Source organism: Haliaeetus albicilla, chromosome 2 (genome assembly GCF_947461875.1).
Source record: "Haliaeetus albicilla chromosome 2, bHalAlb1.1, whole genome shotgun sequence".
NCBI lineage: Eukaryota > Metazoa > Chordata > Aves > Accipitriformes > Accipitridae > Haliaeetus > Haliaeetus albicilla.
The window spans coordinates 29,922,453-29,948,306 of NC_091484.1; the positions used below are offsets into that span (position 1 = coordinate 29,922,453).

General features: G+C 41.2%; 1 protein-coding gene across 7 annotated transcripts in view; it reads right to left on the reverse strand.

The window, feature by feature from the left end:
* Positions 1 to 25,854, reverse strand: part of HECW1 (HECT, C2 and WW domain containing E3 ubiquitin protein ligase 1) — a 359,806-nt gene that overhangs the window by 60,212 nt on the left and 273,740 nt on the right. For 4 of the 7 annotated variants that reach the window (XM_069812200.1, XM_069812185.1, XM_069812179.1 and 1 more), the window contains 7 exons: positions 23,339 to 23,481; positions 21,216 to 21,316; positions 18,414 to 19,781; positions 14,905 to 15,006; positions 8,102 to 8,252; positions 2,872 to 3,002; positions 55 to 176 (listed from right to left, as the gene is read on the reverse strand). In XM_069812200.1, the coding sequence (XP_069668301.1) occupies positions 55 to 176; positions 2,872 to 3,002; positions 8,102 to 8,252; positions 14,905 to 15,006; positions 18,414 to 19,781; positions 21,216 to 21,316; positions 23,339 to 23,481 (2,118 nt within the window). The remainder of the gene's footprint in view (positions 1 to 54; positions 177 to 2,871; positions 3,003 to 8,101; positions 8,253 to 14,904; positions 15,007 to 18,413; positions 19,782 to 21,215; positions 21,317 to 23,338; positions 23,482 to 25,854) is intronic. The other 3 variants (XM_069812217.1, XM_069812208.1, XM_069812227.1) reach the window with 2 other exon arrangements.

Here is a 25,854-nt window from a genome sequence, read left to right on the forward strand (position 1 = left end):
TAGAGTTTGGATTCAGAAATCAGTAGTGTGAGAGAGCAAATCATAATTACTCACATAGTTTGCATGCAGCACAGTGAAGAACTCAGGATTGGTGATGAACTTCACAGCTGGAGACTGCAGCAACAAGGTGATTTTTTGAGAATTCACAGGAGAAAGGGAGCCTTCCCTCCTAATCTCTGGACACAAAAAAAAAGCAGGAAAATCTTATTAACATAGTGGCAAGCACAGTCTATTATTTAACCTTTAATGAATGGCTGCAAAAGTGACAGTATAAAAAAGTCACCATCCTGCCGAATGCACCTACTTTCTTTGTGTTTCCAAGACAAGCCTGCTGGCAAACTGGTAGATGTTCTCCTTATGGTTAGTGGTGCAGTGTTGACAGTAGCAGGGCAGGAGCTGGATGATTTTCTGTACTCTATGTTATAAAACTCTGTGTCATATCTACTGATGTCTCTAATTATCAATGTGACCACAACAGTTTCTGCCAGCTGATCGTTTGGTTCAATACTGTCACCCAAGGTCCTGACTGGTTCCCTCCACTGCTGATTTTAGAGAGATCTCATTTTCCAATCCAGCCTGAGGGGTTCACCAGCAGAAAGCATTTGGTAGCAAGACTGGGTAAAGGAAGCCCCCAGCTCAGTCACTCACATCCATGTTGGTGCTGCAAAGCGTTGCCTTTTACTTGTAATTAAATTATTTTTGGCAAGTCCATGGTTTTGGGGACTTGTATGGTAAAGAAAACAAAAACAGACACAAAGGGATTCTTTTTAATCTGTATCAATTCATGAAGCACAGGAGCAGAACCAAGCATTTGAGAATGTAACGCTGTAGAGGCGGGAACTCCTTGACCTTCTACAGCCACCAGAAAACTGCTTCCTGCCATGGCATTATGGCTTGAGTGTGCAGTTCTGGCGTTTTCAAATATAAGCCAACTTTTATATGCAGTCCAAGGAAATTGGATGCAGATGTCATCAACAGAATAAATATAGATTCCCATTTTTTTCTTATCAGTTATCTTTTTTTTTTTCTTCCTGCTAGACACATCATATTATTTTATCCACTTAAAACCGCAGACTGGATCCAGTGCTGGAGTTAAATTGATTTATAATTGCTTAGAATCTGGATTAATGTGTCTAAATTGTATTCCTTCTGACATTTTTCATTTAAATTAAAAGCCAAATAGCAAATGTATCATACTGCAGCTTCTTCTTATTCTAGTGTGGTTTACATCACCCTTGATCTTTTAATTCTTGACATTTTATATACTATTGACTTTTTCTCCTAAAAGCAAAGCAATTATCTATAGCAAAAACCATTTCCTAATCACTTAAGATGACATATATCATACTCATCAGCTCTTCTGGGTTAAAACAAAAAAGCAAATATTATATAATAAACTGACCTAAATACTTACTGGTAGCAACTCCTATTAAATAATTGTTTTATTATGTAGGCTATGATAGTAAATGATTATACATATTACAAGTAATGATTACATTACTTATAATTTAAATAACAGTAATACAATGAGTACCTCATTTCCATTTCAGCTGCTAACAGAGAGGACAGGGTTCTCCCTAGAAGATCTAGTGTAGGTAAAAGGCTCCCATAAATTGCAATACAAAGGATTGCAAGGAAGCTTTGAATATCAAACATTAAACAGTCTTGGTCAAAATTGATTTTCAAGCTAAAAACACCTAATGGATCAGGAAAACAAACACGCAAAATTGAGTATTTTTCCAAACTTTATTTTTTAACAAGTTCACTATTTCTCTGTGTAGTTCTTCCTATTCAACATGGAACATTAAGAAAATTCAAGCAGACACTGTGTTGGTTCTTTCCCTTTGCCAATGCTATTTACAGAGGGATGGCAAAAGGATGGCAAGAAGTCAGATTTACTTCCAGCAGACAACACAGAACACACTTTAGGTGGAGGTGAGAACGATCCCAAGGAAGAGAACTGGCCGTTCATTTTGGTGGTGCGAGTTCTCAGACAAAGCAGATAGTTATTTTTGCATGCCTACAAGTTGCATAGTGGGCACTAGTCTGATTGCTGGTGTTCCTTACCTGAAACAAACACTTAGGCTATGGTTTCACAAATGTTTTAAGAAAATATGACTACCACCAAAAAGAGTAGAAGAGTCCCCTGCCATCCCATCCTGCCCTGGGTACACATTCTCCTCTTCTCCTTTGTAGTGATACTCATTCTTGTCTGGTCATCTAACGAGCCAGGTGAAAGAACCAATTTGGCTGTAAACAACATTAAGTACAAGAAACAAGGTTCTTTTTCAGGCAGATCAGTTCTCTGCTCTGGTACGGGTTCCTATCACATAAGTTAGTGATGAACAAAAAGACAGCTGTGCCTTCTTCAGTGGCAGCCCACACTTAGATCAGCTTATAGTTATCACAAAATTGCAGCTTTAGAAACACAAGTATTTCATACTCAATGCCAGGACCACTGCAGGTGTGACCACATGGGCAAACGTGGCAGTGCAGAAGCTGTGCCCAGCAATAATGAACTGCAATGCCCCAAGCTAAAAATCACACTGCAGCAAAAAATAAGACAGCACTGGTTTTGCAACTACTAAGGTGAATAAAAACCAGATGCCTTTTCCATTTTTATTTCAAATAGCCCTTTACTAAAGTAAAAATGCTTTGTCTGTCTTAGTAGTTGTTAAAAAAAGAACCGAGGCCCTTTGTATCCAGCTTTGTACCTGTAGCTTCAAGTCTAAGCCTCTTTTCTTCTAATTATTTTATTGCAACCCGGTATAATAAAGTTCCAGTCTCCCATGGAAATGCAGATTTCCCCAGAATTGAATGCCATCACTGAATGGCACTGAACATGCCACTCAATAGCTTTCTTCCCCATACCTGAGCTTGGCTGGGAAGGCTCTGCCTCAGAGTCACTTCCTCCTCCAGTGGGAACTCTCTCCAACCTGTTGTTTACCACAGCATCGTCTTCAGTCCGCTCTGTTGCAATAGTTCGCTGGATATTTTGGTATCTGCATACATTCAGAGAAAGGAACAACATGCTTTAGTTAACAGAAGAGCTTTCTGGTGCTTTCTACCTTAACAATTAGCACTGTTTTTGAATGATTCCAATACTTCTATCTTCAGCATATGACAGAGCAAGAGCACGCTCAACTCTTCTCCTTCAACTGATGCAGCTACTCACACTTGGGCCAACCATTACCCTGCAAATAATGGCATTTTGCACTGACTAACAAATAGCTACAGAGGATGCAAAGCAAGGAATACTCAAAGGTGAAATTTAGAGAGGTATTTAGTCTACAGGTTGCTACTAGGCTTCCCTTGAAAACATCTGGATGTCCAGAACCTAAAACTACTGGTGGATCATAGTTCCCCCTTCCATTTAGTCTTATGGTAGCATAACCAATGAAGTAAGGGTCAATCCTGTGATGCACCAAGTACCCTTCAGTCTTTCTTACTAGAATATGGGATGCACATGCTCAACCCTAAAAAGGTAAAGGCTATTAAGAATGTTCACAAAATGTTTATTATGATACTGCATGACCTGCAGTTGGGAACACTTCCATTTTGGTAGGCAATATGGAATGTAAACTAGTAGGTAGCATGACCTCAAAGAGCTACAATCTAGTTGATATGACAGCCACAGAAAAGTAGAATAGGATGTAATACATGAGCTGAGTAAGTGAACAGCGTGAGGATGCAAGTGTTATGTCCATTTTTGGAAATCAGTGGGATTGGGCATTTAGCTTGGGTAGTGACTAGTTGTAGAACAAGGAAGAGGAAACAAGATAGAGATAAGCAAACAACAGTGAGGAGGATGACAGAAGAAAATTGTGAGTAAAAACCTACAAATGTCTTAAAAAACCTATAATGTCATTTCCATACTAACCATGGAACTAATTGCCACATTAGTTGATGTCAACAGACACCATGGTCTTACGGATGAGCCCAATCCTAAATACTTTACCAGATTGGGAACAAAGTGTATATACCTGGCTGTGGGAATAATCTGGAGTGTTTTGAATTCGCACTACACAAAACAAATTCTAGTTAACTTGTTCACTCACATAGATGAGTAAGATGAGAGATCGAGATTTCTTTGGTTCTACTGGCAAGCTATGAATATAAGTCTTATGGATCGAATAAGAAAATATATTTTATAGACAGAGAAAAAGGAAAGAAAAAGAAAACATAAAGAAAGAAGCAGAAAGAGAAGGAAAAGGAAAGAAGGAAAATAGGCTCTCATAATTATTTTAATTAGCTTTTACTCCACCCCAATATTTTTAATCCTTATTTCCGAATTGCATTTCCATATGTATATAAAACAGGATGGCTTTACTGCTTGCATTTAATCTGATCCAGCATTGTTTGTCTCTCATTTTCCTGACTTACCCTGTTTTTTCTTTCCTCAGCTCAAGTTCTGACTTACAAATTTTACTTACTTTCTCTCCCTTTATTTGTTAATGCACACTTTATTCCAAATTAGAAGTTAGTCAGGAGTTAGTTCCTCAAAGTGACACAGGATCATTAAAGACAAGCAGTTAGGATTTGGCTTTTATGTCTCTCAACAGACATCATCTCCAGTAGCTCACTGCAACCCAATCTTGGGCTGAGGAGCTGGAGACAATTAAGAAAAATAATTAAAGTTTTAATAGATTTATGCTAAACTTTTCACAGTACTATGTGTGTCTCCCCAGTACCCAAAGTAATTTGAAGCTACATTTAGTGTATACTTTGACAGTTTAAGTAAACATCCATCTATACAAGGAAATTCTGATAGCAGGTTTTGCAACAGCATGAATGTACTGCAGTTTTAAACCCTCTGTTTTAGACCTACATTTTACATTTTTATTCACATGACTGCAGGCAAGTGAATGAAGTTTCCATTCCAGTACTGGAGGAGTTTTACAACACCCACATGCAACAGAAAGGGGCGGGGGGAAAGAAGTTCATAATCAAGGGATATAAGCACACATATAAAAAACCCTTGTAGCTTCAATTTAATTAGATGGTAGAAAATCCCTATTGGCAAACCTTAAAGAGTAACACTGGCTGTATGCCAACAAAAGGCTACACTTTTATTTTGGGTCTCAATACTATAAAATCATCTTATACAAATACCAGAAAATGCCAAAGCAATTGGAGAAAACATTGAAAGTGCAAAAGCTATGGGAATGCCTCTAGAAATTTCAGTCTCCTTTCAAAGTGATTTGTCAAAGGAATGGAGGTTTAGAAATACCACACTGTGGCTGTCTTAATTATCACAGTTATAATTTCTTACGTTACTTATTACCTTTTAAATTAGTGCAAAGACAAATGTAAATATGCTGCAAAGCATCTTTCCAAAAGAGCTTCAACAAGGGCTATTATCTGCTTTGCTAACAAGTAGGGAAGACAGATAGTGCTGTAGAAAATGAGCTAAAGTGTTTAAAGTAAGAAGTATGGATGTCTCTGGAGTGTGCCCAACACCTGGATTCCAGTTTTGCATTCCCTGTATCCTCAAGTGGCTAGTACAGCTAATGGGAAGCTTGGAGCACAGAAGGAAAGCAGGACTAGGCTCAATCACAGCTACGGGTTTTTTTTCAAGCTGAATTTCCAAAGCTTTGTGGTTTTGGCTGGGCTGGAAATACCAAGCTTCCTTGTAATATTTTGGTCTTTCCATTCCTTTCCACAAATGAAACCAGGAAGCTGAAAAGTGAGTAGATTGGTTTAGAAAGAAAAGTCGCCAAGTTTTTCAAACTGCTAAGTGATTTTGAGTCCAGATTTTGTTTAAGGTTAGAGCAAAAGTTCAGGCTGCTGCTACTTCTATCAGCAAGGTCTATCTTTGCTATTGCCTCACCTAAAATGATTCTCAGGTGTGTTTGCTGAAGAACGTTTCAAATAATGAAGTTTGAAATACAACAAAACAGTATTTCTAAAATGACTGCTTAAAACAAAGCCCGATCCTCCACAGTGCTGATAATAACCACTTACGAAAAGTCATTTTCCTCACTATCCTGAAATCTGGAGACATGCAATATTTGAAATTAGCTTTAGGACAACAATTATAACAGCCAGGTTGAAAATAAAGGAATGACTTGCCACTAGGCAAATGCTCAGAGATTCAATATGAATCTCTTTTACTAGAATCTTAAGAAATGTTCCCAAACTTGGGAACAATAGTACACCTCCGTGTTCAACTTCTCAGATCAACAGAGCTCTTTGGCAGAGAGTAGAGAATCATCAGCTTTTTTCCTCTGTCCCAAGAAGCCATGACAGTTCATGTTTAATAAGTTGCAAAGTGCTTAGTCTCCAGTGGGACTTGGGTAAGGAGAGATATGCCACCACTGAAAACCCTCTATACTTCTCACTTTGTAATTGGATATGTGAATGCTAAAAATAGAGAGATTCAAAGAATGTCAGTCCTATTGCTGTCAATTCCCAATCCCAAGCAGTGATAATCAAGTCATAACCAAGAAAGCCAGGCAGCTTACATGAAAACATTGAATAATAAAGTTTGAAGCAAGGAGGTCACTAAGACAATGCCTACCCTTCAGTTTCTGCTGACATAGCTGGTTTAATGATTAACCTGCATTAACTAACAGAATGGTAAATTCCTACGCAGACTCTCACAAGCACTTATTCCTTTCTTGATTGTGCTGCATTTACATGAGTTCAACCTCAAAAAAAACCCCCAAAAACAAACCAATGTATGTCCACAATGGACCTTTCTGCTTTCTGTGGCAGATAACTTGCTTAAGTGGCAGCCAAATAGTCTGAGCTTTGCATGGCTCAAACACCTCTTAAAGACAAATGCGAAATGGCAAGGTGTCATGTAAATCCCTTGAAAGAATCTACGTTAAACATTCACTTTCTTTAGGTTTTTTTTTTTTTTAATAGTAACATGGTAGCTTGACACATTCTGAGGAAAGCTATCATGAAAACAAATACTCAGCAGGTTCTTTCACTTCTGCAAGACATAACACGTTATGAAATGCTATCCAAAATAATGAATTTTGGCAAAAAAAAGGAGAAATTTTTCAAGAGCATGTTGATGGTGTCCACTTAAGTTGCAAAACAGCCACTTTAAGAAGGCTGGTTTGCTCTCCACGAGTTACGTTAACTTTCTAGTTGTCATTCAGCGCCCAGTTCTCCTTACTCCCAAACTATTCTGCACTCTGAAAAGAGTACTTTGAAACTCTGCATCATTCTCTCTGCTGCAGACCTTTCTCTTAGCACAGAAAAAAAGACGAAAAAACTTTTGTGGCATTTTACATGCTATAATTAGAATATAATTTCAGTTTTGCTTGTCTTTTTCTAGAAACCATATCATTACAGTAGGCAGGGAATTAAAAAAACCCTTTCCTGAAGTAAAAAAGGAAGATTTTTGACCAACTGTTTATTTTTTCTCTTTCCTCTTAAATTCAGTCTGAAAAGCAAGCATGAGAAGGAAATGATAAACAAATCTATGTGTGGACTAGTCAAACAAAGGGAAAATATGCACCATGTTAAGAGATATCTTAGCCAGCTCAGAATGAACTGACAGATTTACAGGGCCCAATGCAACACTAAGCAGATCTGTCTACGTCTAGAAATGCGTACAGTCCTGTTAGAGCAGTGCTCTGCCCTGGAAAAGGAGACAGACCATTCAACGGGCCTAATTAGCTTGATTAGAAATGCCACACTGATATGGCAACACTATTTCAATAACAGTCAGCGCGGAAACCTCTGCAACGTAGCACTAGATGACAACCCACAGATACCACTCTGAGAGTTAAATAGCAAAAGTGACTCCATCTTTTGGAAAACACTCCCTCTTCTTCTGGGAGTCATTTCAAAAAAGTTTTCCAAAAGCCTCTTCTTGCTGTTTGAAACGTTTTGCAATATCTTTCACTCAACAGCACTTCTCACATGGGCAAGTTTGGGCACTGGACACCCACAGCAGGCACAGCAGCAGGCTGAAAGAGATCAGCAGTGGAACAGGAATGTGTACATTGGACTTGGACAAGGAGGAAAGACAAATCCTTAGGGAGCCAATGTGATGCATGGGGGAAGGAAGCAAGCAAGCTACTGGGGCAGTGTGGAAAAAGGGGAGTGCAGATCTCAAGGGAATAGAGGTACAAATGCTCACCGACGGTTCAGCTGCTCCATTTGCTGGATGGAGCCAGACCTGTGGATCCCATCTGGCGTTGCTGCAGCTGTGGGGCGCTGCCATGTGGTGGTTCGGTTGACATGATCAACGTAGAATACCCTCCCGTGGCTGTCTATCCGAGCTTCCCAGTCTAGGGTTGGAAAAAAAGGAAGGGGTGATGCTGTAAGTGTGATGCCTTCCAGAAAACCTAAATGCGGGAGATACATATACACACACATACATATACACAGACAGCCTATATACACACAAGAGACACTATATATATAGTCAACATGTGTGCAATACATATTATGTGTATATATTCAAAGTATACATTCAAATGTGTATATATACTATGTGCTTGTCTATATATATGTATATGCAGTATATGCATATACATAAACATTTCACACACAGCACATAGGTAGCCTATGGAATTCACTACCATAGACTTTGAAAAACAAGTGACATAGTGGCTACATTATTTAAAGGGCTGGATAATTTTACTGTTAGTAATCCTCGTTGCCTGGATTCATTGCAGGTTGGGGTAGCCACAGAGGGTAGACCCTTAGCAGAAAAGGATTAAATCTGAGCTAATATGGCAAATCCCATGTTTTCTTTTTTGTTAATGTTTCAGAACAAACATGTTTCATTTCTCTCTTTTTTATAAAGTGGCTTCAAAGGATACCATATAGCAATTAAAGGCTCTCCTGAAAACTGATCATAGCCTGGTTGGACATATCCTTAGAAATCTCTCTAAACAGATGAGTATCATAAATCTATTGCTCTGATGAATCCCAACTAGATTGAAAGTTTGCAGCATAATATCAAGCCTTCCATCATTGTTGTTTCCTGCTAATGTTTATGTTGTCCCATAATTGAAAACTGGAAGTTACTTGGTATATGATGGCTTGTGGAAAATGGTAATGTTGATAAAAAAAGTCTTTGGAACAGGAGAAATTCAGAAGTGAGTTAGCTAGCAAAGCCACATACCAAATTGGTGGGAATGTATGGAGTAGTGATGTAAATTAGACTTGCTAGCTTCACATTCCTACGTGATTCACAGCTGATGACACATCTATATAAATACATGCACATACTTTCTACACGTTTATATAAAAACCTCACTCACATTCACACACAAATGCACATATGGTGATTACCTTTGGGGGCAAACAGTTCCTCTTAGGCCCATATTCTTACTATGATACCCTCCTCCCTGATGAGTCCACTCCTTCGTCTATGGTTGTCTATGATCAAATTCAGGATCAGCTGAATTTCACACTTTATGTATTTTATCTCCTACTCTGCAAGAGTAAGACTGAAGTTGTACCTCTCCCTGCTGTATCTGGAAACCTATCCTTCATGACCAGTTCCCATCCCCTGAATGCTGGCCCTGGCTAAACTCAGTTCCCATACCTGGGCTGGTCCCAGCCAAGTGTGGGCTCTCTGAAGTCTATGGCTGGCTGCCCCTGACATGTTAATCCCACGAACCTTAAAAGATGGGCACAGGGAGTCCTTGGAGGAATGTTCTGTAAGACTCCAAAACAACAAGGGCCATATGCACATGCATTATTTCTTTCAAAGCTGACTATAAGTACCTCAGTCCTTATAGACGCAAAACCTATAGTCACACCACAGGTACACACACAGTGTCTCTCGCTGTGAACATCAGTATATAATTTTAAGGAGAGGACTCTCCTATCCTCCCACCAGGTAAAGTTTCCCAAGGATGTTGTAGCTGTTTCAAGAACAAGATCTCAGCTTTGTGAAAACAATGTCTAAAACGTAAGACAGTGAAAACCAGCACATCAAGTACAACAGATGCACATCGAAGGAAATCAGACTGACAAATAACGCAGGCTGAAGGCCAGAGCCTTGCTGAGCATGCTGTCACTGGTGGCAGGTGTACCACCGTGGGTGGGGAATGGTCCTTCTGGAGCTATGCATTATCTGCAATATCCTCAAGGAAATAATCTTGGCCAGATCAAAGGCGACATGATGTACATCAGCATCATGATGTGGTGGTGCATTTCTTTCCCCCTCTCCAGGCTGATTTACGAACTCGGGAAGGCTCGCTAGGCCTTAGTATAAGTGTAATGAGTCGGGGGGTTAACCGACCCTTGACTGTGCCAGGAACTCTTACACGGCTAAGACAGGGAGATATGCTGTGCATCTCAAGGACTCCTGCTGCGCGGCAAAGGCGGGGGGACGGGTGTAGAGATAGCCAGTTCTCATAACCACCTGCAGCCAGTTCTTTCTCATAATAACCTTGAGACATTACAGTCCTCCTCTGACAATCTTGGAGCAACCCATATCTATGTTTTGAGTTATTCTCCAACAGTCTTGGAATTTTCCAGTGCAGCTGGGATTCTAGGAATTTGTTAATGACGAAAGTCAATCATCTCCCGAACCTATAAACAGCAGTACTAAGTGAGGCCCTTTGAGTTCTCCTGGACCGCAGCAGGCTGTGACCAGCATCTCCCTCCGAGTGGGACACCTCTCAGAGCTCGCAAACTGTCCGGTTTGCGAAAATCGGAGGTCTGTCACCAAAAGCCGACATGGCCTGGGCTGATTCTCTTCGCTCCTTGAGGCTCGACCCTTCGCCCTTTGAGAAAGATGCCAAAGCATTCGACATGAATATTTTCACTGACCTCAAGGGGAATTTTTAACATGTATACCTCTTTTTCTCTCTCTTTTATTCTCTTACATGTATCTCTCTTAGTGTCTTTATGCATACGTCTGTACTAACCTGAATAGGCTGTAGTAAGTATGTTATGGCAAGTATATTATAAGTCATTAAGTTATATAAGAAATATTATAAGTTAATACTTTCAAATTTATACTTAAATTACTGTCGTGATTTTTATTCAACTGTGAATGAATTTCAGGCTGCTATTATACTCATAATCACTTTAGATATAAACCGTTGACCAAGTCTGGGCTAGAAGTCGATCCAGCTGCACCTAGACTCCGACAGGAGTTTAGAAAGCAAGGGGGTCTTCTCTGAACCTTGTGACTCAACAGGAGGGTCTCCCTTACCCTTTCCCACATTCCCTTTTACCCTATTACATTTTTAGTCCCTATATACATAAGTTTAGTTTGATTCTGATTTAATTTTCCTGTGTGCATTTATACTAATAGAGTGAACCTTGCCAACCTGTGAAGCTCTGCACTTTTATACAATTTCTATTAAATAATTTTTCTATTGCTAATACAATTGGAGGTGATTCTTTAAGCGATCTGAACCTCTCTCTCATTTTTAAATCCCCCCATGACACACGAAGATCTTAATTTTCCTTGCTGTTGTCTGGCAAAGGACAAATCCTAGCCCTCACCCCACACTATTTTAGTAGACATGTAACAAGTTGAGAATAATAAAGGTCGATGGATAATTAGAAGCTTGTAGGCAATGCTGCAGATCCATACTCTAGACAGCCTACAGAAGACACCAAAGGGTTGTATTTGTCTGAAGCCTGCTGATGGACACTTAGTAAGAATAATACTACCCAATTACACAAACAAGGGCTTCTCATAATCCAGCCCTGTGCACTACCAGCTCTAGAGGCTATACTGCAGTGTCTCTAATGAAGTGCAACTTAGAGTTCCTAAGCATAACACCTAGAAATCTAGGAGCAGCGAAACTTGTCCAGAGCTTGGAGGTCATAGTGAAAACATCAGGTCAGGATCATGCAGACTGGTTTACAACCTCAGGAAGGCTATCTCTGTTGGAGGTATCAGACATCCAGGAGCAGTATGTACAGACATGAACTACACCTATCTGTGAGCGCTGCTTTATTCATTGCTTTATGGGTATATACACCTGAAACCATGGGCTGACACTTGCATTGGCATGCTAAAATATTAAGAACTGTGGTCACATGGCTCTTGAGAAACCTGCAGCAGTACTGCTCCTTGCAACAACATTTCTAATCAGTTGAATAACTCTTCTTTTGGTCACCCGGGAAGGCTGTCAGAGGGTGGCAGGTGCTGATACTTTTGTTGTACACAAGTGGCAGGTGCACTCTCTGCCTTCCCACAAGACAACCCGCAAGTCACACAAGTCACTGAAGCTGCATATGATACCAGATTTGTGGACAGATGGACAGATACCTGCACAGAGACACGAACAGGCTGACAGGTGAACTGACAGACAGAACTCTGCTTCTGAGCTGTGCTCAAGTCCCTTCATGCTACTTCAGGGGCATAGGTGATCTAGGAAGTAGCCAAATCTCCTCAGGGTCTTTTGTTAGTTTTTTCAGGCAAAATAGGTCTGTGACTACAACAGAGGCTAACCTCCATCTAACCTTCACAGGAAGAGCATGCTGGAGCACAGGCTGGGGATGGGACAGTACTGGTTCTGTTCTCCTGCAATCCCCCTCCATCAGCTGAGTCGTATTTCACAGCAGCCTCTGAAACTGCTCTGATTTATACCAGAAGACGCAACTTTTTCTGGCAGGACCATAATCTTGGCGGGGCAAAGTAAATACGCTGTCTTTTCCTTTCCAAGCTCAACCACACCTTCGGCAAAGAGCAGCTCTGAACTCGGCACATGTATTTTTCTTGGCTTCAGTTCTGTAGGGTTTCCAGCAGTACTAGCAAACACACGCATAATAAGGGGTGACTATTAATGCCATCATGAGGCCGTATAAACTCTGCAAATCTTCTGTCAATCTCATATAGGCCTTAACATTCACACTGGTCATTATGACATTCCTACATAAATAATGAATCTGTTCTACCTTACTTTCCTAAACAAAACTGTCTGAAATTAAATTTCCTCCCTGAGACCAACTGTTGCAGGGTTATGATGAAACAAAGTTATTCAGAAAACTATTCAAAGGAGAAAGAAGACTGTTCAGAAGATTCTCCATGTGTCGTGGTTTAACCAGGACACCATGACCAAAGTAAAACCAGTCAACGTGGAACTTGCAGCACTGGCTAATTATCTTCAACTCTACTTATGGACGGAAGCTAATGCTGCATGTGAGAAGTAAGCCAGGTTTGATGATATAAGCCAAGTTTAAAATATAAAGTTTCTTCTTTTCACATGACTGAAGAACTATTTATCTAGGATTAAGAGGCATTAAAGGCACTGAGATAATGATACTGAATGCTAGAAGAAACATTTCTAGATTAAGGCTACAGTTTTCATCTTGAAATTACCTTAAAATTTCATGGTGAGTTTTTGGAAACAGGCTTCCTAGGTGATAATATCCAGTTCAACTTTATTGCCCCCAAAATGAACTTAGTATAATCTATTCCTATTAAGATCACTATATTTCAGCCCACAGTGTCAGCCTTTATTGTAAAAATGATGTTATATGCAAATGCTAAAATAAAAACCTGCAAAGGGATATCGCTTCTGTACTGTATCATCACACATTGCATTTTATGTCCTTAAACCCTGTTGCGGAAGCACTTGCGAAAACCAATGGTAGACATACTTGCCTTTTGAGGATAATTATAAGAAAGAGGAAAAATGTATTAAATTCATGATGGAAGAATATGGAACAGATTCACAGTATGTTTTGTTTACCTGAGCTCGCATCAGTGTCCTATCATGAAGTCACCTAACAGGGAACGTGCCCTCTTCACAAATTGTTGAGGTAAGAGCGGGAAGAAGAGAAGTATTTGCCTGTTACAGAGATAACCGTTCCCATTTCATCATTCACTGGCAAGCCACAGCGAGACTCTAATAAGACTTCATTGGGCTAAAGGCATTTGAATCATTCATGCTACTGTGCAGCTGACGCCAGCGTTGGGGCTATTTTCGGCTTAGGGAATACTGACAGCATGGTTGGTGAATGATGAATTATTTGTCAAAGGCTCCATAGGCCAAGTAAGTGTGTTCCCTTCTTGGGCTTTGAAGAAAATAGAGTGCTTTGTTTATACGCCTGGTTGTTTTTCTGAGGCACTGCACATTTTAGGTTGTTAAATCATATGCTGAAGTTGAAAGGAGATCAGCAGCACGTTGCAGGACATAGAGTGCTCTCTGCTGGGCACTTAACGGCAACGCAAAAAGTGGGGTAATCCTCCAGGAATACACAAGGGAAAGGCTACAGAGACAAGTGAAAACATCTCTGGCAGTTGATTCGGTGGTAAAAATCCCCTATTATCAGCCTGCTAATCGATCACGCTACTTAAGACCCTCTCATTTTCATCCAGCACAACTGCAGACACCATTACAGTCCATAATGAACATAAAATTCACTGATAATCAAATCCAAAGACAGTACAACAAGACCACTCTATATGAGCTGCCTTTTCCCAGCTTCTGCGGGTTTTGCTCAGATTTGGACCTGTCTGTCTCAGGAGCATCCTGACTGTGAAAAGGTTCCTGCTGGACCTGCAAGCAGAGCTGACAGACAATAGGGACTGCCATCCCAAACCATCTTTGAAGTTGGTTACGGAAAACCTGGAGACAAACATTATAGAAAAATCAGAGTACTTTGGTGATACACCACCCAGAAAGTTTTATAGTAAGGCTTCCAGAATACCTGACAGATAGCCACTCATTCGAGTCTAAACACACTGACAGGGAAATATTCTTATTTTCATTTCACGGTAGCTAAGGAAAAAGATGGACCAAGGCAGAGGGAGATTATGGAGCTTGTCCAAAATAATATGACAACACTTGAAGTCAGGATCAAATAAGGGAAACAAGAGGGCATATTGCTTGGGTTCTGGAGAATGTATATACAGAACAGATGGGGTTATTTAGAAAGACATACTGACCTCTACACTGTTTAAGTTAACAGGAAAAGCTGAAAAATGCAATAAATTAAAAAACTAAAGCTTACTTGGTGGAAGAGGCTCATCGATAGTTGGGTAGTGATGATGGTCAGGCCTCAGAGAAGGAAGCTGGCTGACTGGCTGAGAATTATGGAGTAAAGGACAATCACCTATGGACAAGATATTCAAGACATTGACAGTCATTCACTGTTTTCACAATGTGGTTCAAAAAATGTGCTACTGTAAAACAAGTGATTATTTTTTAAATAGGTTAGCCTGGTGTACTAGCAGCTCTGGTTATTCCTATTTTCAGGCACTATTTTAATAACAACTCATATGCCAAAGAATTATTAAAATAATGCAGTCAAGGCTCTGATCTCAGGTTTGAGTCAATGCTAAACTACTGGGGGCCAGATTCTGGACTCATAGACACACAAGTGTAAGCGAGAGAAGAATCAGGCTTGATCTCTGAGAAATATTGTGCATGTACAACCAAACTCAAGCTTCTGCAGAAATTGGCAGGAACATGCAAAATCCTGGTTCCAACTTTTAATTCATCCCATCAGTGGAATACAAGGCTAAAAGCTGCCTTGGATCTTTCTCTGCTTTTCCATAAGATCAATGGCTGTGTAAGTGGACTGGAATGGCAGGATTTTGCAGTTCCCACAAAGCAGAAGATCATCCCCTTCTATAGGTATTTTTCAAAATTCAAAGAGTCTATCTTGGGTGGAAGGAGGGAGAATGAGAGAAGGACCAGAAACAGGTGGGAGACAGGTGGTAGAAGAGGAGGACAAAAGATAGTGAGACATAGTCAGGATCCGAGATAAAGAAGGAAGACCTGAGATACAGAAGAGGGGAAGAAGAAGAAGAGAGAGAGACATACAGCAGACAGTGCAGAGGAAGTTTTTAAACATTAACATTGTATATATGTCTACATATCCAAATACGAAATAAATGAAACCCTAAGCAAATGTCCAAACTCATGTTCTGTTGAAAGGAACAAGTACCTTAAGATCCAGTCAGTGTTTATAGAATCCTTCAAGAAACTAAGAAGTTATAGTAGGGATGAAAAAAAATTCCTGATCTTAGACTTAACTGTGAGAATAAGGAACCCGCACATTAAAACTTCCCAGGTTCCAGAATTAAGATTCCTTCTTGGTCTGTCCTTTTAAATCTTAGAAACCAGGACTATTTATCCTACTAAGGGACACATTTTCATATTGTGCGGTTAACAGTTTTCCACTATAACCTCCAGCTCCAGGTGGACCTGTTGATACAGATACAATCTGAATTGCGTAAACATAACATTTACATGCATCAGAAAGATGCAGCTGAGGGAAAAAATATATTTAGCATTTCCAATATCACCAGAACCATTTGGCTAAGCCAAACTCACTGTGTGCTGGCTGGTTTAGCTGTCTTTAATGTCAGAATCTTAATGGCCTAAGAATGAACATTTTGCAAAAAACCCAAACACATAGCTATCAAATGTAAAAAAAAATTTACCAAAAAATATGTTTTTTCTTTAACAACCAACAGCTAGAAGGCAGAAGCCAATTTTGTATAAAACCAAAAAAAAAATCTCGCACCATCCAGAAGTGAGAAAAATTGCTTAGACAAAAACACTCCCTCTTCTAGGTGCTCTGATGATACCGTATGGCCTGTGAAATGTCTTCATTAAACCACTTGTGTATAGGCGTATCTCACAGTTGCATCTGCTGCATGTTTTGAACAGACAGCAGAGTTATGTAAGTTATTACTCAGTGCTAAAATTCCATCTCTCACAGTCTGAAAAACTGTGCTGTTACTACAGGTGTTGTAGCACCAACTACCAAATCATCCATCTATGTTTCTTTACTTACCTCACCATAATTGACTCTCCCCTAGTCAAGATAGTTACGCCAAGCCAGCAGAAGCATGGTAGTGTCAGTCACCTGGAGTGGACGGAGGTGACCACATCTACTGTATTTGTAACAGCTGCCAGGTCATGAAGCAATGTGTACGTTTACTGGAGCACCCCCGGTGATATCAAAAGAGTGCTAAGAGCCGGGCTGCCCTTCAGACATACTCTCTCTCAGCTAATCAAAGCAAAGCCACCGTGAACACTGCAGTGCCCTTTATACATGCTTAAGGGGCACAATCTTGGAGCTGTACTGAACCCACATGCAGAAGACACCCTCTCCCCCCACATGCCCTCTCAGAAGTACACACGGTCCAAAATGGCCATCAAATCTGTAAGCATGGTCTCACACACATACACACGCTCGTGCCCCCATAAGTATACTTGCACATAAATGCTGTCCACACACAAAGACCCTCACCTGCAAGGAAGGAAACTGGGTTTCTATACCTCTGTGTACTTCTGAGAATTTAATTTTTTGGGCTAGATTCTGCTTTGCAGAACAAATAATTGCCTATGCCCAGCTGTCTACAAAGTCTTTACACAGTCCAGCATGTAAGGTCAGCCTTTCATCTTTCTTTCTGCTGGCATAGAGTCTGTGAAAGTGGAAGGTGGGGGGTAAATAAACTGGGAATGGAGAAGGAACTGGTAGAAGGATGCTTTAGTTGGGGTTTCCCAGCGATCCCCAAATACGTTATCCTTCTAGTGCCATTTTGATTTGGTGTCACTTACAGGGGGAGACAGACGACTCAGGATTTGGGAATGCAAAGACTACCTCTTGACCTTGCTGCATACTCCTTAGCTGCTGCTGAGGCCTTTAGTTCTTCAGCTGGAGAAAAACTATACACTAGCTGAAGAAAAGATGAGTGATCAAACCCACCCTTCATGTAACTCCATACAACATAAAATGAGTTACCAACGGGAGGAATTTAATGTAGTGGTTTGGAGGGATTGGGGAAAACAGTACCTAAATTACAAAACCCAAAAAATTATTTTCTTATTTTATCTCTAGAGAAGGATATGGAGATGAGAATTTTGTTCAATATCATTCTAGTTTCAAAGTATCTAAGAAAAAAAGTAAATCTCTGTTGAGTTGCTCTATGGTCTGTGAAATCTGAGGTAGATCTGTTTGATACTTGGGGAACTGGAACAAATGGGGCTAGAAAACTGGGTTTGTAAGAGACAAATATTTGCATTTCTCCATGCTTATGACTGTGCATGGCTACCAATCATATACAGAAGCTGGCCCAGATCTTTAGCTGGTGTAAATCAGCATATCTGCCCTTCGACAAGCACAAGCTGGTCTTCTCACTGACTATCAGAGACATGGCAGCACATCAGATATGTGAAATGGAACAATCCCAGGAAATAAGGAATGAGTTGGTGGATGTGATAATGCTGATCTGCCACATAACTACAGCAGCTAATCTTGATTTTATAATGATGCATGTATATCTACAGGAATCCATATATACAGGTCCCCAACTGATTTATTTGGTTTTGCTGGGATTTTTAAGGACAGGCTCAATTATCCAACCCTCCCTGATATCTGGCCCAGCTCACAGCCCCCAGATTTGTATGAAATAAACCGTCAGCTATCTGAAACCTCAATTATCTGATGCCTTCTGACATCCAGATAATCGGGGTTGCTCAGCGCATCGATTCTCAGGATCTAACCTTCTCTTCTGCTGCTTGGACCTGCTATTGGGGTGTCTAGACTCTCTGTGGCTCTTTGTGGATTCCCACCATGAGCTACTAGTTCATCTGGCCACTGGGAGGAGCCATCCACTTGCTCCCTGTCCAGCTCAGGGCTCTGTACTGAATCTGGCACTGACTCAAAAGCACTGTTCTCCTCCTCATCATCATCCTGTGAGGAAAAGACTGTGCTCTCAGAAATCTTTGCACTGTCGACGGAGGAGAAGCGGGTATGGCTGGAGAAGCGATTGTTACTGTCATAACAGGAGGTGCTGTAGCAAGAAGTGCTGTAGCAGGAGGTACTGTAGCAAGAAGTGCTGTAGCAGGAGGGGCTGTAGCAAGAAGTGTCGCACGCCTCGCATTCGTTGTCACCATTGGGCCTGGAGCTCGACTCGCTCTCGCTTCCTGTCCTGGGGTGTTCCCCGTCCAACGGCCCATCATTCAAGTCAGAGAGCTGTTCATCCAAGGCACCAGGAGGCACCGTACTCTGGCTGAAGTTCTCTTCAGCCTCATTTTCCAGAGGAGGCTCTGCTGCCACTGTCTCACTCTCACTGACCACCTCCTTCTCCAACGCCTCCTTGACTGTAGACTCCTCATCATTCTCCCCACCGTTGCCACCATCTTGCTCTTCTTCCCCATCGCTGCTCATCTGTGCCGAGGGCAGGCTGTGCAGCAGGTTGTGGATCCGTATGTAGTGTGTGCGAGGGGTCTCTGGCTCACCGCAAGCTGAAGCTATGACTGTCTCAAGTTCAGACACAGGCAGGGAGCACGGCCTGTTTTTCCTCTTTGCTGTGGTCCTCAGTTGTAGCTTGTTGTCTTCCTTCTCCTGGGCTGAAGCCCCTTCTTCTTCCTGACTCTTCTCTAGGTCCTTGCCAGCATGCACATCTGCACTCACCTCATCAATATCTAATGTTTCTATGCTGGTCAAGACTCCACCATCTCCCTGAGTACCAGAATTGACTTTGTTATTTTCCCTAACTTCAGTCTCAGGAGGAGACATGCAAGCCAGCAGAGCCAGCTGCTCCGTGAGGTCCGTAGCACTCAAAGAAGGCAGCACTTCTCCTGGGATGGATTCCAAGGGCTCAGGAACTGGCACCGCATCAACCTCCCCATCTCCTGCTAGCTCTTCATTTAAGCTGTTCTGGTTGACTTTCCCAGGTGGTTTGACAGCCCCTGGGCTATCGACACTGTTCACACTGTATCCATTTAGCTGTTCTGGAGCTGTACTTTCTGAGGTCACTGTGTTGATGCATGGAGGCTCACCGAGGCTTTCCTCTGGGGGGTTGTTCACAGGGCTTTCCTGGAGGTCAGCTGGCTCAGGATCTGCACTAATGGAGACCTCTTCATCATCTGTATGAGACAGGAAAAGAAATTATTTACTCCTTTAACAAGAAGTGTTGACTGAACCAGAAGCTTGGCTGTGGGGACACAGGCATCCACAGCAATCTGAGAAAATTAAAAGCATAAATTACAGTGTGAAATGAGTGGGCAACTGAGCAACTATCAAGAAATGCTGACTTTTTTTTTGCTAGGCAGTCTTTGTACAGTGGATTTAACAATCATGGGACTTGTTCATGGTGGTAATCTGTATGCAGCACCCTGCCTCCTTGCAACATAACCTGAAGGTAACATCTTCTTGAAATGCCTCTTTGAGCCAAACTGGCATTGGAGGGAGTACCATGGGAATGACAAGGAAGTCTTCCCTGAGGTTTTAATGATATTTTTCTTGTCATGCCGAAGCTGACAGGACTCCACAACAGAGAACTTAAAAAATTGGTTTTCACATGCCTGAAAGGTGGAAACTTTCCCCAAAACATCCTTGGATGTGATCCTCATCTGTACCATCTCCTCCCAGATGCCAGACAACCTGGCTCTTTCATGCCATCCAAATAGTCAAAAGACAGAAGTCAGGGTTTTCCAGCAAGAGGCAGGTCATAATTTCCAACCACTAATGCAGCTGCTGTTGGCTAGTGTCCTGGTTTCAGCTGGGATAGAGTTAACTGTCTTCCTAGTAGCTGGTACAGTGCAGAGTTTTACTTCTTTTCCCGATTTTCTCCCCCATCCCACTGGATGGGGGGGAGTGAGCGAGCGGCTGCGTGGTGCTTAGTTGCTGGCTGGGGTTAAACCACGACAGCTAGATAAAGTGTACCTGAGAGGGCACTACCATAGAGAGGCAAAGAGTTCCCGAGCAACGCTACTGAGACTTTGACATGAAAACCAAGGTTCAAACTTACACCATCATGACAGTGACTTCCTAATAACTACAACAGAATGTGAACTAAAACCATACCAAAAGGGAGGGAAGGAGGAGAACAGTGAATTATTTTTTGTTTTACTTTTTTCATTAAAAATAATCAAAATGAGAAAGTTTCTAATATCTACTATTACAGTCTCCATTTTTACTTATGAAGTGCTCAGAGGTAGATGACTCTAGAAATAACAGCCCATCTAGCACTTCCCCAGGACAGGTGATAGAGAAGCAGATGAGTCTTTAGTTTGCCACCCTCTTCTCTCCCAGTGATGTGGCAGAGTATTTGAAGCAGCCAAGAACAGGGGGATATGAGACACCAGTAGCTCTAAGCTAAGGGGAAACAGGGAAGAAGTTGTGACTCACGATGCATCCTGTGACAGGGGACTTTATGCACTTTCCTCTGCTCATGACTGTAACCTAAAGTCCCAGAGCAGCCAGGAATGATTTCAGATTTCTGAAGAGAAAGAATGCAAAGCAAAAAAAAAAAAAAAAAAAAATTTCTAGATAAATGATGGGTTAAGACTGAAAATTACCTGGATGGATGGAAGAAGTTATCTCAAATCGGAACTGCAGCTGGCCACTGACATGATCTGTAGGAAGCCTGCGACCCAGAGTGTAGCTTACAACCCTGTCCCTGAAAGAAAACAAATATCGTCACAATAGACTATAACCTACCCAATGTCTACTGTGCATAGACAAAGCAGCTGTGTCCTACAAAAATACATAATGGTTTTCAAAGGCTATTCAACCCAGCCATGAGGGCGTGTTGACTTGCATACGAGAGAACGAATGGCAGAGAAGGAGAGGACAATGTCTTCAATTACAATGGAACAGCTGAGTCAGTGAATAAGACAGGCTTCTGGGATACACAAGCACATATGTATATATATAAAGAGAAAACGGTGGGAATGGAACTTCTGCAGTATGGGTATGAAAATATCAATATGGGAAGCAAACAACTCCCACTTCAGCTATTGTAACAAGACTTCACTTCCCTGCTGATCTGACCGTATCTACGCTTCTGTAGAACCTCGCATTTCTGTATTTCCTTCCCTTCACCATCTGCATAAAATTCAGCTTTCCTGTCCTTTCTTTCAAAATCCTGTAGAGGCCAGTCCCCACTTACCACCTTCTCTTTTCAAACTGGCTGAATGACTGCTCTTCATCTCTTTCCACCCCTCTTACCTCTATGAAGCTGAAATACCAGGAGAACACCTTCCTGACAAGGTTGATCAATGACTCCATTCTGTCCTTGTGCAGGTCCCTCCCTTTGCCACACTTCATCCACCCCTCAGAACAGAATGAAACTACAGAAGAGATTAACTTCCCAGCTGCCCAGAATGAGGCTGAATCAATGTTTGCAAAGCATTCTTTGAGTGTAAAGGGTTCACTAAATAGTAATATTTATACATCTTTTGAAGAAACATAGTTCACTTCCAGTTGGGCCCAATATATTTGCTAGGATAATTTCACATGCATCAGAAACTCATATAAATGAGACGATCTCAAGATTTGTGTATAATCTTTCTGAACTTGTGTGTATACTTCTCATTCAGCTTGCCTGAGATTTAAAAGCCACTACAGTATTAAAACTAAGCCAGATCTAGGTGCAGGTTGGAGGCACTGCTCTTGGCAAAGTATATCCTTAGATAGACAGTGTTTACAATAAGGAAGTAAAATAGGAAGATATAATCAGAAGATGATGAGAAATCTTCTCATACAGAGGGAAGCCAATGATATCAGTTAGAGGGCTCTACCTTCCCCAAGCTGTTCTTTTCCATCTGGTTGCTAAAAAGCTACTCTATCTTCCCTTCTTGTGAAACAGGGAGGTAGCTTAGTCCCTTCTGGTAGATTCAGCTGTCAGTATCACAGCCAGTTTCTGAAACAGCTGTTCAAAACCACTTCCAACAAGCTCAGCTTCCTGCTGTTTTGCTGAATTGAGATCCAATTTTCAGAAATGCCTTCTTGGAAACTGCATTGCATGTGCTCTCCTCAGGAGATGACGCTTTCTCTCCCTGCTCCTCAAGGTCTGAGCCTTACAAGTTTAGAGACAACTTTTTGGCTTTGTCTGAATATTATCCATCTTCCTCAAATTGGTTTGTGTTACTTTGGCAGCATACATCTTCCCAGAACTTTCATGCAAAGGGGAAGCAGGGCAGGACTGGTAAGCTCAAGTGAACTGGTTATTCCTTGTCAGCAGGGTAGGGTCAGAAAGATTTAGTTACAAAATGCCACATTTTTTTAATAATATTTTCACTGTCTAGAAATTAAAGGGAGGAGGAACAGATCTGGCATGATTTTAGCCCATAGGTAGTTCCCTGAAACATGAAAACAGCCTGTTGATAACATTAAAAGAATATTCAAATTGAAAATATTGCACTCTCCAGATTCACAGCCATGATACACAAAACAGTTTTCTTTCCTAAATGCCAGCTCTCACTTTTCAAAATGCAATGGATAGGGTTATAGAGGGAATTCTTTGTCTGGCCTGTAGTCCTATAAATTCTAATTAAGACCAACATCATTCATCAGACAACTGTCAGTTTAATAACTCTCCCTAAACATCATTATATCACTATAATGATATATCACCAGGGACTTCAAAACAGCAACACACTTTTTAAACAACAGAAAGTAGCATAAACAGCAAATTTACCCTATGGCATGTCTTTCCAAGAGGCGTTGAACCGGCATAGAGAGTTTTCCCAGGAAACGCTTGATGATTGGTCGGCTCTTTGCAAATTTGTCTTTAACTTCTATTTCCAGGACATCCGTGGGCAGGGAAACAAAGCTGAATTGCTGCAATAATGCAAGAGAACAGAACATGAAGCTGGTAGCTGGGCCACAACATCACACAGTTGCTAGTGGCTTATCAGCCCGTGTAAGCCTCTGGCTCTTTCACAGGACAGAAACAGTCCTTGGACCCCAAGGCATAGGCCTGCAAAATAAAAAGAGCTTGGCCTCAAAGCAGGCAGGTGAAAGCACCCTATAGTGACTGCGTAATGCTGCAGAATCAGGCTTGGGGAATGTGCAAATTTCATTTATTCGTGTCATGGTAGCATCCAAACACTCTAAACAAGGCTTGCCAATGGTAAAGGACTGGACACCTACAGAAATCTAATGAACTCTACCCAGCAATGATCATTGATCTAAATGTAATTGCAGAGATTATGGTGTTTTTTTTCCTTTTTTTCCCTGCACAAATTCTAAAAACTTTAAATAGCTGCATGTAAGTACAACTGAACTGGCAGCCTGAAGAGATGTTTAGTCAGCATTTCCCTCCAAGTCAAATTAGTCCTCTTTACATTTGACTGGCTATTTGTGGTACTTCAGCTGTGAGGCGCACCTCAGCAATTGAGAAGTGAGGATCTAGTGAGGTGAAGGACATATGATCACAGTTTTCAGATACGTCTTGAAATCTCTCCCTGGCTTGCTCATCCCTGCCCCAATTCAAAAAGGAAAAACTCTGAAAATACTGTTTATCGGATCAATCTCCTAACCTGGTTCACAGCACGGTCCCACAGAGCACTAAACCAGAAGGTAAGCCACGGCACAGGCTGCCGGAACAAACGATACTGGGGAAGACAGGAATGGCACCGTCTAAAACTGTTGTCACCAAGTGCTTTGAAATACGTGGCCACCATCTCAGCTGACCTGGTTTTAAGAACATCTGTTTTTATTTGTAAGTAATGTTTCAATAAGCTTTTAGAGACTGTGTGCATGCAAACCTGAGGTAGTAACAAGGAGGGTGATATTTTAGGTTGTAGGAGCAAGGAAGTCCGTGTGTACAGCTTCCAAGTGTGGGAGCATTAGGGCACCTGGAGATGTCGGGATCTCCCCACAGGGAAAGCAAAGCTCTATTTAGAAATAATAGTGAAAAGCAAATATATCAGATAACATGGCCTTGCTTGCTCCTAGACTGGCTAAATTCAGTACAGACTTGGAGCTGGTAACACAGGTCACTGAATCATTTTTCCAAAGAGATCTGCTACTATTAGAATATCATCAGTCAAAAAACAGTACATCTCTGCTGTGGTGCACAGTAGTAGGGAAACTGTAAGACTGCTGTTCACCTAACTGAAAGGTCAGTATTGCACCAGAAGACAACTTCGGTAGTAAGTGAATATTAAGATAGATGAAAGGATTTTCTAGCTTTCCCACTGCCAAAAACAACCTTCACAACAGAATCATGCTCTGGGTTATCAAGGCCTGGAGTTAAGCCCTAAATTGCTTGCTCTATTGAATCATGATCTAATTTTCAGAAAGGCTTGGTTTGAACAGCTGCAAGTGAAACCAATATGAGTGGGATATTCTGTTAATCAAGCCCTGCTAAAATACAAATAATCAGAGAAATACAACTGAAATAACAGCTAAAGGGTTATTTTCTTTTACATCTTTGCAACAGGTTACCAAAGAAGATAAACTCAACAAAGGGGAGAACATTAATTACCCATGTATATTGAAAGGTGCCTTATAAAAATAAGTTGTATTACCATTACTGTTTCTCCTGCTAAAAACCTGGGGTAACTGCCACTTCATGACACTTACAAGGAAAGCAGAAGGGAATTAACTTTTAACTGAATAAGGTTATTGTAACATACAGCAATTTGCCATTTAATAAATTCTCCATTATTGTGCTGTTGACACCTACATTGTAAAAAAGTCTCTGCGGGGTAGAGCATGAACACACACACAGAGGTAAAGACTGAACTGTTCATAAGTGGAAAGTAAAAAGTAGGTTAATGATCTGCACCTTCCTACCTTATTAATATTTTGTCTTGTGATACAACTCTGAAGCAAATCAGAATCTGCATGGGTATTCGTTTCCATAATATCAGGTGGAACGAAGCCTGACAGTTCCTTCCTTGCACAAGAAACACATTGACGTTTTCCAGAGTAATTACCAGCACCTGAGCTGAGAGTATGGATGCATGGAGCAAGGTGTGTTGGAATCAACCAAAGGAAATGTCCTTTTTTCCTGGACCAGCTGTGCCTCTCAGATATACAAAGGCTGGGATATTCCATAGAATTTGTAAAATCAAATTGTGTTCTGATTTCATCACCTGCTAACCATGTTGCATTTGGGGATACATAAGACTGCCCTGTGACCAGCCCCTGGTCCATGACCACAGTTCCCAAATACTTCTAGGAGAACGCTCTGATGCATAAAAC